The sequence below is a fragment of the Myotis brandtii genome, unplaced genomic scaffold (genome assembly GCF_000412655.1).
Source record: "Myotis brandtii unplaced genomic scaffold, ASM41265v1 scaffold61, whole genome shotgun sequence".
In the NCBI taxonomy this organism is placed as follows: Eukaryota; Metazoa; Chordata; class Mammalia; order Chiroptera; family Vespertilionidae; genus Myotis; species Myotis brandtii.
Genome location: NW_005370318.1, coordinates 3,276,532 through 3,292,754, shown reverse-complemented (window position 1 = coordinate 3,292,754; position 16,223 = coordinate 3,276,532). Strand labels below are relative to the sequence as shown.

At 43.7% G+C, this 16,223-nt stretch overlaps 2 protein-coding genes and 1 long non-coding RNA gene across 9 annotated transcripts in view; 2 read left to right on the top strand and 1 right to left on the bottom strand.

Annotated features, from left to right (window-relative positions):
- The window catches only part of HCK (HCK proto-oncogene, Src family tyrosine kinase), a 34,673-nt gene extending 32,784 nt beyond the window's left edge, over positions 1 to 1,889 (top strand). For all 6 annotated transcript variants that reach the window (XM_014550671.1, XM_014550672.1, XM_005879825.2 and 3 more), the window contains one exon: positions 222 to 1,889. In XM_014550671.1, the coding sequence (XP_014406157.1) occupies positions 222 to 424 (203 nt within the window). In that variant the 3' untranslated portion in view covers positions 425 to 1,889. The remainder of the gene's footprint in view (positions 1 to 221) is intronic.
- LOC102257659 lies at positions 936 to 9,157 on the bottom strand. Of its 2 annotated transcripts, none has more exons than XR_001364714.1 (5): positions 9,085 to 9,157; positions 8,449 to 8,561; positions 6,737 to 6,839; positions 1,891 to 2,281; positions 936 to 1,612 (listed from the first exon to the last, which is right to left on the bottom strand). It is a non-coding gene; the product is annotated as an uncharacterized LOC102257659 (long non-coding RNA). The 2 variants fall into 2 exon arrangements; XR_001364713.1 differs by lacking the exon at positions 9,085 to 9,157 and adding an exon at positions 8,835 to 8,922.
- TM9SF4 (transmembrane 9 superfamily protein member 4) overlaps positions 8,967 to 16,223 on the top strand; it is a 53,833-nt gene continuing 46,576 nt past the window's right edge. The window contains exon 1 of the mRNA XM_005879828.2: positions 8,967 to 9,207. Coding sequence (XP_005879890.1) covers positions 9,193 to 9,207 — 15 coding nt within the window. The 5' untranslated portion in view covers positions 8,967 to 9,192. The remainder of the gene's footprint in view (positions 9,208 to 16,223) is intronic.

The following is a 16,223-nucleotide window of genomic DNA, read 5'->3' as shown; positions in this document are numbered from 1 at the left end:
TGCCTGGAAGTCTCCCTGGAGACTCCCCCTCGGCTTCCATTGGCCAAAACTGGGTGCCATGCCCCTGCCCTCACTCAGGGGAGTCTATGGATTTCGCAGTCAGAGAGGCAGAGCTCCCACAGGAGGTGGGGAGTGATGGCTGCTGGGGAGGCAACTTTGTCTGCCTCCCCTGGACTCCCATCGCCAATCCCTCCCTTTTTAATTCCATGGCTCCTTCTCAGGCATGACAAACCCTGAGGTGATCCGGGCGCTGGAGCGTGGATACCGCATGCCCCGGCCAGAGCACTGCCCCGAGGAGCTCTACAACATCATGACGCGCTGCTGGAAGAACCGCCCCGAGGAGCGGCCCACCTTCGAATACATCCAGAGTGTGCTGGACGACTTCTACACGGCCACGGAGAGCCAGTACCAGCAGCAGCCGTGATGGGGGACCACGGCAGGGCCAGGCTCTGAGGCGGTGCCTGTGAGGTTCACCAGCGCCATCTGCTAGATGTCTGCTCACCCTTCTCACTCCCAGACACCCACCCTCACTCCAGCCTCGGTTCCTCATCTGTCAAGTGGGTGGGCTGGACTGGACACTCTCTTTCTGACTCTAGCAATCCACAATCTGCCATTCTCAGGAGACCCCAAGTTATATTTCTGTTGCCTGGGACATTTGGATTCCAGTTACAGCTTTGGTTTGAACAGAAAACTTTAAAAATAATGAAATATTTAAATAAAAGATAGAAATGCTAAAGGCTACTGACAGGTCAGCCTTTCTTCTAGTTCCTGAATATCTATTTGCCTTTTTGCTGGACAAGTCAGAAATGGGGAAGGCCCCTCCCCGAAACCAGTAGTACAGAGAAGTGGAGTATGATATGCAAACTGCCCCAAATAGTTGCTGACTGTGTTAGTTTCCTCTTGCTGCTGCAACAAATTACCACCAACTTGGTGGCTTGAAACAACACAGATTTATTATCTTACAGTCCAGAGACCAGAAGTGTGAAACGGGTGGGCAGGGCCACCTGCCTTTTGCGGGCACCGGGGGAGAATCTGTGTCCTTGCCTTTTCCAGCTTCTAGAGGCTGCACAGTTCCTTCCTGCTCTTCACTCCAAACTACTTCAGTCATCATATCTCGGCCTCTGAGTCTCCGGCTGCCCTCTCTCACTTATAAGGGCCCCTGTAATTACACTGGACCCACTTGAATAATCCAGACTAATCATCTCAAGATCCTTATCACATCTGTGAAGTCCCTTTTGCCATATAAGGTAACATCTTCACAAGTTCTGGGGATTAGGATATGGACCTTTGTGGGGGTGGGGGGGAGGGAAGGGGGGCAATATTCTGCCTACCACACTGGCACTGGGACTCTGGATGGGTTTCCAAGAGGCTGGGTCTGCCAGGATGACAGGAATGACTTTTCATGCTCTGGGACCCTGACTGTCTGGCCAAGCCACATTGCTACACGAGCTGGTGGATCTCTACAGCATTGGGAGCATTTCCCACGGCCAAGCAGCTACTGTGGTTGCTAAGATGGTACCCACCGTTGCAGGAATCCTGGGGTCTGGAGATGGGGCTGCTGCGAGGTATCTGGTTCCCTGCGTGGGAAGCTCTGGGGGGACGGGAGGGAGACCTGGGAAGGAAGCAGAGAAGACAAGGAGGCATGTTGTCACAGTTGAAAGTCAGCTTTTGTTGTGAGGGGAGCAATGAGAAGAGGTGACAGTGGAATGGGCACAAATGATACCTTTCTATATTACTGCATTCCTTGAAGGATCCACATCATAGCACCCACCAGGGTCCCATGGAACCCTATACTGAACTGATTCTGTACCCCTGAGTAGCACAGAGTCTTAACCTTAGAAACTGGATATAAGAACAGTGGAAAATAAAGCTATCAGTGTTTCAACTTACCTAGTTGGTAATTCAATTTTTCTCTTGTTTTCTTGTTTGGGATGTGTCTTTGGGTATCTGAAGCAGAGCACAGGGCTCTGTGATAGGAATCTGCATTCATGATTGTGGTACATTGAATTGCTGTTCAGTAATCCATAGGAGGAGTACACTTCTCTACACCACTAATATTGAGCTTGGCATGAGACTTGCTTTAGCCAATGGGATATTAGAAGACGTGTTGTAAGCAAAGGCTTACAATGTGCTTGTGGGGCTGGCTTCCCCTCCAGCCTTTTGCCCTGAAAAGAACATGGTCCAAGAAAGATGAATGACATGTGGTGCAGATGTGGATCCAACCTGCAGCTTGGAGTTAAATTCAGCTAATCCCAGCTTCAATCAACTAACTCCAGCTGACCTGTGGACATGTGAGAGAGGAATACATGCTTAATATTATAAGCCTTTAAGTTTTAGGGTTGTTTTGTTACATAGCATTATTACAGAAATAGCTGACTGAAACATGATTTCAAGAATTGGAGCCTATTGCTAAATGGACAAGATCCAGGAGTCAACTCATGCCCTCCTGTTCTATCAGTTTACACTGCCCTACACTCTGATATTTCCCTCTGGTCACAGAAAAGACAGGTGAAAACATGGGGATAGAACACCAAAAGCATGATCCATGAAAGAAAAAACTGACAAATTGGACTTGGTTAAAATTAAAAAGCTGATCTAAGAAAGACAGAGAAATGAAAATGAAAAGACCAGTTCTGACATAGGAGAACCTATTTGCAAAACACCTATCTGATAAAGGACTGATATCCAAAATATACAAAGAACTCTTAAAACTCAATAATAAGAAAACAACTCTAACTAAAAAATGGGTAAATGAGCTGAACAGATGCCTCACAAAAGAAGATACACAGATGGCAAATAAGCATATGAAAAGATGCTCCACATCTTATGTCATCAGAGAAGTGCAAATTAAAACAACAATGGATATCACTACCCACCTATTAGAATGGCCAAAATCTAAAACACTGACAACACCAAATACCTGTAAGGATGTGAAAAAAAACACACACACAGAAAATCTCATTCATTGCTGGTGGGAATGCAAAATGGAGCAGCCACTTTGGAAAATATTTGACAGTTTCTTATAAAACTAAATATATTCTTACTATACAATTCAGCAATGCAAATACCCATACAAAAACATACTAATGTTTGTAGTAGCTTTATTTATAATTGTCAAAACTTGGAAGTAACTAAGATATCCTTCAATAGGTGAATGGATAGCCCTGGCCCAGTAGCTCAGTGGGCTAGAGTATCATCTGGATAAGCCAAGGTTGTGGGTTCGATCGCGGTCAGTACACAGAATCAATCAATGAATGCATAAATAAGTAGAACAAACCAATGTTTCTCTCTCTCCCGCTGCCCTTCCTCTCTCTCTCAAATTAATAAATAAAATAATTTTTTTTAAAAAACAGGTGAATGGATAAACAAACTGTAGTACATTCATATAAAAAGAAATAAGCTATCAAGACATGGAAGCCTGGCCAGTGTTGCTCAGTGGTTGATCATCAACCCATGCACCTAAGAGATCACCAGTTCGAATCCTGATCAGGGCACATGCCTGGGTTGCAGGCTCAATCTCCAGTAGGGGGCGTGCAGGAGGCAACTGATTGATGCTTCTCTCTCACATTGATGTTTCTATCTCTCTCTCCCTCTCCCTTCCCCTCTCTAAAAATCAATAAAAACATTTTTTTTTAAAAAGGAAAAAAAAAATGGAAGAACCTTAACTGCATATTGCCGAGTGAAAGAAGCCAATCTGAAAAGGCTGCATGCTGTATATTCCAAATATATGACATTCTGGAAAAAGTAAAACTATCGAGACCATTAAAAACCAGCAATTGCCAGGGATTTGGTGGGGAGGAGGGATAGGATGAATAGGTAGAGCATAGGGGATTTTTAGGGAGGTGAAACTATTCTGTATGATACTCTTAATGGTAGGTACATATCATTATATATCTGTTAAAACTTATAGAATGTACAGCACAGATTGAACACTAATGTAAACTATGGACTTTAGTTAATAATATTGTATCAATATTGGCTCATTAGTTGTACCGTATATACCTTATTAAGGCAAGATGTTAATAATAGGGGAAACTAGGGGCTGGGTGAGGGGGTATATGAGAACTTTGTACTTTCCACTCATTTTTCTGTAAATCTAAAACTGCTCTAAAACATAAGGTCTAGTAAATAAATAAATAAAACAAAACATGGGGATAAATTTTGAGCCACCAATTCTTTGGGACTCTATATGCAGTTCTCCCCTGGAAGGTGCCCCATGTTAATGACTTGCTTCAATATAGCCTCTAGCTGTGGCTTTAAGTATAAATATAGAGAAAGCACTTGTTTCTCCTGTGATTTGAAAAAACTGCCTCCTTATTCCCCAACCTGGGCCCTCAATTTTGTCATGTGTCTGTCCTCATGTCAGTATATCTGACATAAGACTATATTGATTTACATTCTGTTTGCATCCTTCCCTTTTGAAGGTTGGCAATGACTGCTAGTTATCCCCACCTCCATGTTCCCCCTTCTTCTGGAGAAACAGAATTTTTATCAGGGGCATGTGACCACTCAGAATGAATGCTACATTTCCCACTCCCTTTTGCAGCAAAGTGTGGTCATGTAATTACATTCTGATCAATGGGTTGTAAGTGGAAGTGTGGTATAGCACCTTCCAGGATGCTTTCTTAAAAGATGTGGACTCTTTGCCCCTTATTTTTCATCTCTTCCTCCATCATGCTGTCTAGAATGTGCATGTGAAGGCTGGAGCTCTAGCTGCCATCTTGGACGCTGAGGAAAATGAATTAACTCTAGGGATGGCAAAGCCAGATGGTGCCTGGATCTCAAGATATTTGAGGCATAGCTACCATACAGCTAGGATGATCCTCTGGACTTGTACCTCAGAGAGTGTGGCATGCACTGTCAGTATCCCTTAAAGTGGCCTAGACTTTTAGCTGTCATTATCTGCATCACTGTGCCTGAGGGCTCTTTCTCTAAAACTGAAAAAAAAAAACCTACAACACCACCAAAAAACAAACAAACACACACACACACACACACACACACACACACACACACCCCTCAGCTGCCAGCATTCCAAGAAGGCCAAAAGTGCTAAGAAATTAATGCCCTCTGGGATCAGTCCTCAACTAGTGACTTTTGGGAGTTGGTGTACAAATAAGTACTCCAGCTCTCTTGTCTCTTGGCTCAACTAATGACTTTTGGGAGTTGGTGTACAAATAAACACTCCAGCTCTCTTGTCTCTTGGTTGGGATAACTGTGAAGTTTGTGTTTTGTGCTGTTTCCCAGGATTTCCCCACAGGATTAAACTTCAGTCACCTACAGAGGTAACTTGCTTGACAACATACCCTCTCCAAGTTTAGTTCCGACATCAATGTCGGTTAATAGTTTCATTTATACTCATGAATAAGATGAAAATGAAATAATGAAGTATGCATGTTTTCACTCCTTAGTAGATGATATGAGCAACTTCTTTGCTGAATAAGGTAAGAGTTTCCAATACTGTCACAATTTTGTGCTAATCACAATGTAACAGCTATAGACACAACACACTTAATGTTTTTATCTGCGTTATTAACATTGGCTCCATCACCTAACCTAAGTCTAGACCTGGGTTTGGCAAACTACATTTTATTGCGACACAGCCACACCATTACTTATTGTCTGTAGTGGTTTTTGTGACACAGGCAGAGCTGGGTTGTGACCCAGTAACATGGTCTTCAAAGCCTAAAATATTTACTATGTGACCCTTTACAGAAAAATTTTAATAGCGAAACAATAATTCAAGTCCTGATTTGTAGCTTTGTTGATTTTGGTGTTATAAACAGTCTCAACATGGCCAATTTCAAACTAGCAACCAGAACTGTATTATGATATTCATGGGCCTTTGGCACTTTTGCTTTTGTTGGAACCTTCCTTCATAAAATATATATTCTATTTATAAATATATTAAATTAATTAGAAATTATAGTTGACAACTACATTGATATCAAGATGAATATATTCATATATGAAGACATTTTTTCCTTCTGATTTAAAAAAATTTCTTTTGAACATTTTTGTGGCACCTAAAAGTATGATGGGCCTTCTGTACTGTGCCTACTGTGTTAATGGATAAGTTGGCTCTGCTACCAACCCGACACCGCTGAACACAGAGCTGGAAAGGAATATGCAGCAATACACCATCTAGCAGTATTACACATAAAATAGATGTAAACAACTCAAGAGTAAGATGTAGTAAAATGATTAGGAAGTGATAAGTTTTAAATATAAAATGTTTTAAAATTGATTTTAGAGAGAAAGGAAGTGGAGAGAGGGAGGAAGAGAGAGAGAGAGATTTATTGTTCCATTCATTTATGCATTCGCTGGTTGATACTTGTATGTGTCCTGACTGGGGATCAAAGCCACAACCTTGGCATATCAGGACAATGCTCTAACCAACTGAGATACCCAGCCAAGGTCACTTTGTTGAGCATTGCCCCATGTACCAGAAGGTTGTCTGTTCAATTCCCAGTCAGGGCACATGCCTAGGTGAGCTCTATCCCTAGTAGGGAGTGTGCGGGAGGCAGCCAATCAATGTCTCTCTCATGGATGTTTCTATTTGTCTCACTCTCCCTTCCTCTCTCTGAAATCAATAAAAACATATTTTAATTAAAAAAACCATGTCTATTTGTCTGAAAATATCTTTAAAAAAAAAAGCAATTAAAATGATAAATTGTATGTGATGTATATTTTACCACAATAAAAAAGTTTTTTAAGGAAAAAAAAAGAAACTTACCATGTGATGGAGCTAGTGAGAGGTAGGGATGGGATCTGACCTCAGGCCACCAAGTTCCAGGATTCTGGTGTATGTTACCGAAAGAGATGGGAATGTGAAAACCCTTGGGGGAAAACAAAAAGTATGAGGAGGGGGAAAATGGAAATACTGAAGAAGAATAAGCCATTTGTGAAGCTTTCCCCCTTATTATTCATCCCTCTTCAAGCATCCAGAAAGGGTAGAAAACACCCAGGATTCAAGATCCAGGAGAACTTGTTGCAAGTTTGGAATCTATGACTTACTAGTGATGAGATTCCAGGTAAGTTCTCCTAGTCGTTCAAGCTTTCTTCCCCTTGGGAATAATATCTGTTCAGCTATTCTTCAGGATGGTTGTGTGGATGAGAGAGTTAATGGATGTGTGTTTCAATGATCAATTGCTCATGAGAAACCACTCCAAAATCTAGACCAACTGTGCTCAGCTGGACAGTTTTTCTACTGTACATAGTGACGGATGTGGTTGCATTCAGCTGGCAGGTCAGCTGGGGTTGGGATGTCCAAGATGACTTCATTCACAATTCTAGTGCTCAGCTGGAGTTTCTAGATGTCTTGAGGAGATGGCTGGCCTCCCTCCCTTTCCATGTGGCTCTCCAGCAGGGTAGCCATACTTCCTTAGATCCAAGATGATAGCCGCAGAAGCTGCCAAGCCTCTTAAGGCTAAGACCCAGAACTGGCAGTTGTTTGTACCACATTCTATTGGTCAAAACAAGTGATATGACCAGCCAGATTCAAAGGGAGGATAAATAAAATCTGCCTCTTGAAGGGAAAAACAGCATGCTCATGAAAAAATGGGAGGACTTGTTGGCAACCATCTTTCTGGACAATCCATCACAATGGTGCTCATTTCTACTCAGGGAGATAGAGAGCAGAAATCCAAGTGCCATTTATTTGCCAACCATACCCAAGGGCAGATGAAGTTAAGGGAATAAATCTCATTTTGGCACATCAGCCTAAAACTAATGAATAATTTATTAGACCTCCCCTTAACTCCCAGCCTTAAAAAAACCCCTCAAACTGAAGGTCCCAGCGCACTCCCTCTCCCTCCCATGAGTATGTCCAGCCTTTCCCAGCCCCTTCTTCTTCCCCACAGACATGCATCTCCTACACCAGTGAAGGCGAACCTTTTGAGCTCGGCGTGTCAGCATTTTGAAAAACCCTAACTTAACTCTGGTGCTGTGTCACATATAGAAATTTTTTGATATTTGCAACCATAGTAAAACAAAGATTTATATTTTTGATATTTATTTTATATATTTAAATGCCATTTAACAAAAAAAATCAACCAAAAAAATGAGTTCGCGTGTCACCTCTGACATGCGTGTCATAGGTTCGCCATCACTGTCCTACACTCTAAGGGACCCCAGGAGGCTTGCAACCAGGAAGCAATGGGCAGCGACTGCTCCTCCCCAGCTAACCCTTGACCTTGGCCCCATTGCCCCCTTTTCTCTGACTTCCTAGTGAGCCAAAGCAGCCCAGCCCAGGCTCATTTCCCCGCCTAGTTACTCCCTCTATTGTTGCTTCTTCTATCCTAGGCCCTTCCTTGTTTCACTGTTACCAGCTTTAATAAACATCCTTTAAAAATCACCTGGATTCCTGCTGTGAAATCTTTCCTGCGCAAAGTCAAGAACCCACTCAGGGCCAGGTCACCTTTCCGGTAACAAGAGTCACACACTTACCTAACACATGGTGAAGTCCACATTCAAAGATGTCTTCCTCCACTAAATAACTTGCTTTTCATTCATTCCTTTAACAAATACATAGTGCATTGTATTGGGCACCTTCTATATGCCTGAAGGAAAATACATAAGAGTATAAAGACAACTATGTAACATTATGTCATTAGCTCCTCATCACAAAACTATGATGAAAGTATTACAATATTCCCCTCCCCATTTTACAGATGAACATGGAGTGAGGTTTAATAATAAACAGGCTCCTAGCTTTTAGGTATTACAGTCTATTGGAGAGAATATAGAATAGTCAAGCAAGTAATTAAATGCATAATTACAAATTATTCTCAGAGTAGAACCCTGCTCTTGGAATCCTGGTATCCGCCTCTCACCTAAATCAAGGCCTCAGGTAACCCTGGCAACGGTTCTCTGGCCATTAGTAAAGATGGTGCCCCAAGAACCTGTGCGTTTAGGCACAACCCTCATTACCCACAATGCAGTGGGGAAGAGGGAGTAGCTGTCTCTGCCAGGAGCTAATATGGCTCCCCAAGTTCTGCCGTACGCTCTCTTCCCCTAATCAGCGACTTGACTGCCCAGACCAGGCTACGGATCAGGAGCTAAGTCGGCTTTGCCCCTCCATACCGCAACTACGGGAGCGACTGAAGTTGAGCGGCACCGCGCAGAATTGAACTCCATAATCGGGGAAACACCACTTCCGCTGACGTCATCACGCCGACACGTGGATCCAAGATGGCGGCAGCGATGGTGAGTGAAGGAGACTCCGGGAGCCGGAGCTGGAGCCGGGTTCTCCGGGGGATCCCAGGATCTTCCGGCACTCCATGCCTGCCCCGAGCCACCTCCGGACCCCCTAGCTCAGGCTTGAGGGGTGTCCCTGACTGGGCTTGTCTCCCCCAAAGTTCCCCTTCCCCGGCCGTGGCCCCGCACTCAGGCTTGTCAGGGCCTGGAGTTTTGAGGGAGGCATTGGGTCGGAGGAAAGGTCTCGGCGACCGCCTCTGCTGGTTCCTATTCCTGCTTTGGTCTCCGCTTTCTGTGACCCCCATTTCCCAATTTTCACTTCCCAGCCCTGACCCCTCTGAAGAGCCCCCCATTATTCCCGCCTTTGCTCCTCCCTCTCACGTCCAGATCCTGCTGTCTCCGCCTCCCCACCCTCCTGACCAGTCCGTGGAAGCGACCTCGGCTCTGACCAGCCTCCCAGCCTAAAGCCGGTGTCAGACCCTTTCCAGAGCCCGTCCTCGACTCTCGCCTGTTCTCCGCGCACCCGTCTCGACTGTGGTTACCCCGAGCTTGCCCTTTCCCACCCCATCCCCACCCCCACCTTCCACCCCCAGACCCTTCCCTGATTATTTTTCCTGTCTTCTTTCTGTCAACTCTCTGCTTTTCCGGGGAAGCTTTTATCCCGTTGTTTGGGGGGCGGGGGGTTGGGGGGAGGGAGGCATGTTGAAAATAGTTTCCGGAGCCCCACTCCTGAAGATTCTAATTCCCTAGGGCTAGGCGATGCCCAGGAATTCGCAGTTTTATAAGCACTCCAGTGACTCTGATGGAGGTGGTCTGTCCTACGTTTTAAAAAAACAAAAACACTATACTGGCCCTCTTGGCTGTGCCTGCAGGGGCCAACGCAGCTGTTCGGGGGAAGGTTACAGGATGGAGCTCGTTAGGGTGCCGCCTGTGTGTGGTTAGGTGTGCAGGGTGCCTGGAAAGTGGGTCAGAACTTGGCTCCTTGTGCAAAATCCTGGAAGTAGATCTCGGAAGCAATGGCCTTTCCCCCAGAGGCTCGGTTCATACTCTGCTTGTCAAGAACAAGCAGACAGAACCAAGATTTAAGTCATTTAATCCAGAGTGATTTTCTAGGTCTTCCTGTATGCTGCTTCCTTAGCTGATAATATCCTGAGAGTGAATGCAAAGGAAGACACGGAGAAAAGGGAGTGGTATCTGCCTTTAACAAAGGAACATTCTTGTTTAAATTCTCTGGTGTTGGTTTTCTCCCAACAAGGGTAGGTTATTGGCTGATAACAAAGTTTCCTTCCTTCTGTTAACCAGCCGGTAATTTATCCTTTTTGTTTAATGAGAGATTCCTTCTTTGGAACCTCAGAGGCCGGGTAAAAGAGGTTTCTCAGCCTTGTGCTGTCAAATCTCAGGCTGAATCACGAGTGGGGAAAACCCCCAAAGTGGCCTGTTGAAACCCATTTTTCCCTGGACCGCATTCGGATCAAGCATGTTGTAAGAACGTCACAGGAAAAGGCACACCCTCTCTTGCCATAGGGAGAAGTTCAATAAAGTGGCATTTATAGAATTGCATGGGAGACCCCTGCCCTGTTCAGAGGTTTTAAAGAGGTAGTAAGTTAGCAATCCATGTTTCTGGAACACATTTATATAATCAACAAATATTTGTGTGCCTGCTCTGTGCCCAGGCCTAGGGATGTGGTTGTGAGTTAGAGGTTCAAGGTCCACCCTTGTGGCGCTTTTCTAGTCCGAGGAGAGAGAGAACAAGTAAACAAATACATGAGCAAGATAATGCCAGATAGTGTTAAGTGCTGTGAATATAGTAACTGATGTAAAGAAACTGAGGGTGGCCCTAACCGGTTTGACTCAGCGGATAGAGAGTCGGCCTGCGGACTCAAGGGTCCCAGGTTCGATTCCGGTCAAGGGCATGTACCTTGGTTGCGGGCACATCCCCAGTAGGGAGTGTGCAGGAGGCAGCTGATCGATGTTTCTCTCTCATCGATGTTTCTAACTCTCTATTCCTCTCCCTTCCTCTCTGTAAAAATTCAATAAAATATTAATAAAGAAAAGAAACTGAGGATGTAATGTACACAACGACCCACAGAGGCCAGTGCAAAGGGTGCACACGAGAAACTTCAAGTTTGATTCAATAATGAAAAGGTGTGGAAGTAAGTTTGTTAAGGGAGTCTGTGCAATAGGCCAAGTGGAGTCGCAGATAGACTTGAGTTTGGTCTGTGTCAGGCACTTACTGGGGAGTCAGAACAGTCCCCACACCCTCTTATACACAGGGTGTTTCACAACCATTGGGGACATAAGCGAGTGGATCTGCTTTGGGGTGTGTGGGTTTCGGAGGCAAGTCGTACAGCCAAAGAGGAACTGAGCTAGTGGAGTCAGTGACCGTGGGAACAGGCTTGTTCCTTTGTTTTGGAGGTTAGGGTTGTAGGTGCAAGTTTGAAGTGGTAGTATTTATGGCCTTTTCCCTCCCTTTTTGAAGTGAATGGCTCTTCTTCCTCAAGGAGGCTGCCACCTCCCAGTTGTGTGTTAGCACATTGGGTGTTTCTTGAACCTGCAGGACAAGAGTTCTCCCACCATAGGGGATGGTTGGTATAAACTGAAGTTCTCTCTGGTGTTCCTGCCTTCCTCCTGCCCTGGGTTTAGACCAGGGGTGGGCAAACTTTTTGACTCGAGGGCCACAGTGGGTTCTTAAACTGGACCGGAGGGCCGGAACAAAAGCATGGATGGAGTGTTTGTGTGAACTAATATAAATTCAAAGTAAACATCATTACATAAAAGGGTACGGTCTTTTTTTTTTTTTTAGTTTTATTCATTTCAAACCGGCCGGATCCAGCCCGCGGGCCGTAGTTTGCCCACGGCTGGTTTAGACTCTAAAGTTACAGGATGCCAAGGTGAGCTAGCTGGGTCTGAGGTGAGAGGCAGGCTCATCTCACTCTTTATGGAAATATTGAGCATATGGAATCTGCTTTTGGGAACGTTATTATGGTGGAACTTGTGAAATGTCCATTGAGTACATTTGTAGGTATCTCAGGAGCCTAGAAACCTCCATTTGGAGAATAAAATTCTGTGTACTCTCACATATATCATTGTTCATGCTATTTTGGGTTTTATCTTTTTCCTTTTTTATTGGATATTATTCATTTACCATAAAATTTGCCCTTTTAAAGTCTACAGTTTGGTGGTTTTTAGTAGATTCACAAAGTTGTGCAACCTTTACCACTATCTTCTAGAACATTTTCATCACCCAAAAAACCCCATTAGCAGTCACTTCCCACACAACCCCTCCCCTGTTCTCCACAACCACTAATTTACTTTCTATCTGTATAGATTTGCCTATTCTGGTTATTCTATATAAATGAAATCATACAATATGTGGTGTTTAGTATCTGGCTTTTAAAAAAATATATATTTTTATTGATTTCAGAGAGGAAGGGAGAGAGAGATAGAAACATCAATGATGAGAGAGAACCATTGCCCTAACCGGTTTGGCTCAGTGGATAGAGCATCGGTCTGTGGACTGAAAGGTCCCAGGTTCGATTCCGGCCAAGGGCATGTACCTTGGTTGCAGGCATATCCCCAGTAGGGAGTGTGCAGGAGGCAGCTGATCGATGTTTCTCACTCATCAATGTTTCTGACTCTCTATCCTTCTCCATCTCCCTTCCGCTCTGTAAAAAATCAATAAAATATTAAAAAAAAAAAAGAGAGAGAGAGAACCATTGATTGGCTGCCTCCTGCAGGTCCCTACTGAAGATTGAGCCCACAATCTGAGCATGTGCCTTTGATTGGGGAATCAAACCCGGGACCCTTCAGTCCGCAGGCTGGCACTCTATCCACGGAGCCAAACCAGTCAGGGCTAGTATCTGGATTTTTTAAAAAACATAGCATAATGTTTTCAAAAGGTAATTAATGTTGAAGCATTTATTAGTACTTTATTCCATTTCTCTTTTTTTAAATCCTCATCTGAGGATATTTTTCCATTGATTTAGAGAGAGTGGAAGAGAGAGGGAAAGACAGAGAGAAACATTGATGTGAGAGAAACACATCGTTTGGTTGACTCCTGCACGAGCTCTGACCAGGGCCCCGGCCCAGAGAGGAGCCTGCAACCGAGGTACGTGCCCTTGACTGGAATCGAACCCGGGACCCTTCGGTCTGCAAGCCTGCGCTCCATCCACTGAACCAAACTGGCTAAGGCAGTATTTCATTTCTTTTTATAGCCAAATAATATTTCATTGTATGGCTAGACCACATTCTTTTTATCCTTTTATTTATCCATTGATGTGTATTAGGGTTGTTTCCACTTTTTTGCTATTATGAATAACATTGCTGTGAACATAAGTGTGCTAGTTTTTGTGTTTTCTGTTTTCTTGGATTTATATCTAGTAGTGGAATTGGGCAGGAGGGGTAGACTCTGCCACCAGTCCCATGTGTGGGAAATTGCTGTCTCCTCTGGGCCTCACATGTGGGGTGGGCATTGAGGAAGGAGCACAGAACAGGAGTCAGCAGCCTATGCTTAGTCCTAACACTGCCACTGATCCACTGTGTGGCCTGGGTGGAAATCACTTTGGCTTTATTGGTTTGTTTCTACATATGGGTTTGGACTTGATGCTTTCTGAATTCCAGGTTGAAAATTTTGTGGTTTAGAATACTTGGATTTAAGGTGACTTTTGCCAGTCTCTCTCTATATATATATAAAAGGCTAATATGCAAAGTGTCCCCTCTGGAGTTCGACCGGGAGACCAGGAGTTTGATCACTCACTATGATGGGCGCTGACCACCAGGGGGTGGCGCAGAGCGAAGGAAGGCCCTGGCCCTGATCACTGGCTAGGCCTAGGGACCTTACCTGTGCATGAATTTCATGCACCTATACCTCTGGTATACCTATAATCAGATGGATTTTTCCCCGTGATCATAGTTTCTGTGGTCTTTCCAAGCACTTGTCATTTGGTCGTGTTGTCTGTCTAATCTTGAGTTGCTCCACTGGCACATATTCTGCAGGAGCCACTGTGCCCTTGGAGCTGGTGCAGGCACCAGGCCTTGGTTCAAATGTGTTTCTCTGAGGAATCCTTTTAAAGGAGTGCCCTTAATCCCCTCAGGAAGTACTGAGGAGGCAGAGATAGCATTAAGTTGCCTCTTGGTTTCCCTTTTACAGCTTGGATAAAAGTTCCCCTTTGATCTTGGCATTAAAGATGCAGGTCACAGAATGCTGGAGAAGGTTGAGTTTTGATCTCTGGCACTGGCAGGAGTGTGGGAAGGACCCAAGATGAGCAGTGCCATCTGGCCGCAGACAGTGATAGGAGCCACCTACCACCCCCATACCTGCTTTGATCTCTGACCCATTTGCTGACAGTAGTGTTTCCCAAATGGGGCATGATTAAGGACACCAAGGACTTCTTTTTCATTCCTTTTCATTGCTTCCTTCTCTGCCTTCCTAACATGATGTCTCACCTATGCCTGAGCATTAAATTGACAGACCTCCCAGGGTTTGGGATCCCAAGGTTTTATATTCAGAAGGAATGCTAAGTGCTACTAGCAGTTACTAGACTTATTGATTGGGGTGATCACATTGTAAGGTATAAAAATATCGAATCACTACGCACCTGAAACTAATATAGCCAATATAAGATTATATACCAACTATACTTTAATAAAAAAAAATTTATAAAAAAATCAAATTGCAAGTTGGAACTGAATTTCTTTTTTTAAATAAATATATATATATTTTTAAAAATACAATTTTATTAATTTCAGAGAGGAAGAGAGAGGGAGAGAGAGATAGAAACATCATCAATGAGAGAGAATTATTGATCGGCTGCCTCCCGCATGCCCAACTCCTGGGGATGGAGCCCCCAACCCAGGCATGTGCCCTTGACTAGAATCGAACCTGGGACCCTTCAGTCTGCAGGCCGAGGCTCTATCCACTGAGCCAAACCAGCTAGGGTGGAACTGAATTCTTAAGCCTGTTTAGAAGAAAGTCTGGGTGCCCTTAACATCTTTGGGCCTCGGTTTCTACTTAAAGTAGATCAGACACTATAAATTGGCAATCTGTGGACCACATCTTCACATGGACTTACCTGGGGGAGTTGGGTATGCTGGCATAGTATTTAATATTTTTCAGGTTGTCAATGTTTAATGATTGGGAGATTTCACAATTCTCGATTTTCATTTCTCTTGAAAATTTGGGCCGAAATTCCCCATCAGGAGCATTCCCCATGCAGGTCCCAGTTTATCATTTTCTCAATTTTGTCATCTTACTCCTGAGCAGCTTCACCATTTAGGTCACTTCTATGACCCTTCTAAGTGGTTAAATTTGCAACCCCCAAATGTCCTGTGAAATTAAGGTTTGGACTTAATGCTTGGTCTTTATATGAAGTTTTTCCTACTCTGACATTCTGATTCACATGCTATTAAAAGTTTGTGGTAATCCCGTTACCTGACTTCTAGGGAAAACTTTCTACTCACATAATACATGTCTGTTAATTCACCATATCCCCATTCATTATTTAATCTAATCCTTACAAAAGTCCATTTTACAGAGGAGACTAAGGCTTGGTCTAGGACCTGGGCTAGAATTTGACAGTCTGATTGACTTTATGACTTTGGCAAACTTTGCTTCTTTAAACCTCAGTTACCTTTTTTTTAAAAAAAAACCACATTTTTTAATTGTAAAATATACACCACATAAAATTTACCATTTTAACTGTTTTGTGTGTACAGTTCAATGCCATTAAGTACCTTCAACTGTTGTGCAACCATCACCATCATCCAGCTTCAGAACTTTTTCATCTTCCCATATTGAATCAGTTTTCTTACTTTTTAAACAATTTTATTGATTGATTGATTTTTAGAGAGAGGGGGAAAAGGGAGAGAGAGAGAGAGAGAGAACACACATTGATTTGTTCCTCTTATTTATGCATTCTTTTTTTTTTTAATATATTTTATTGATTTTTTACAGAGAGGAAGGGAGAGAGATAGAGAGTTAGAAACATCGATGAGAGAGAAACATCGATCAGCTGCCCTGCACATCT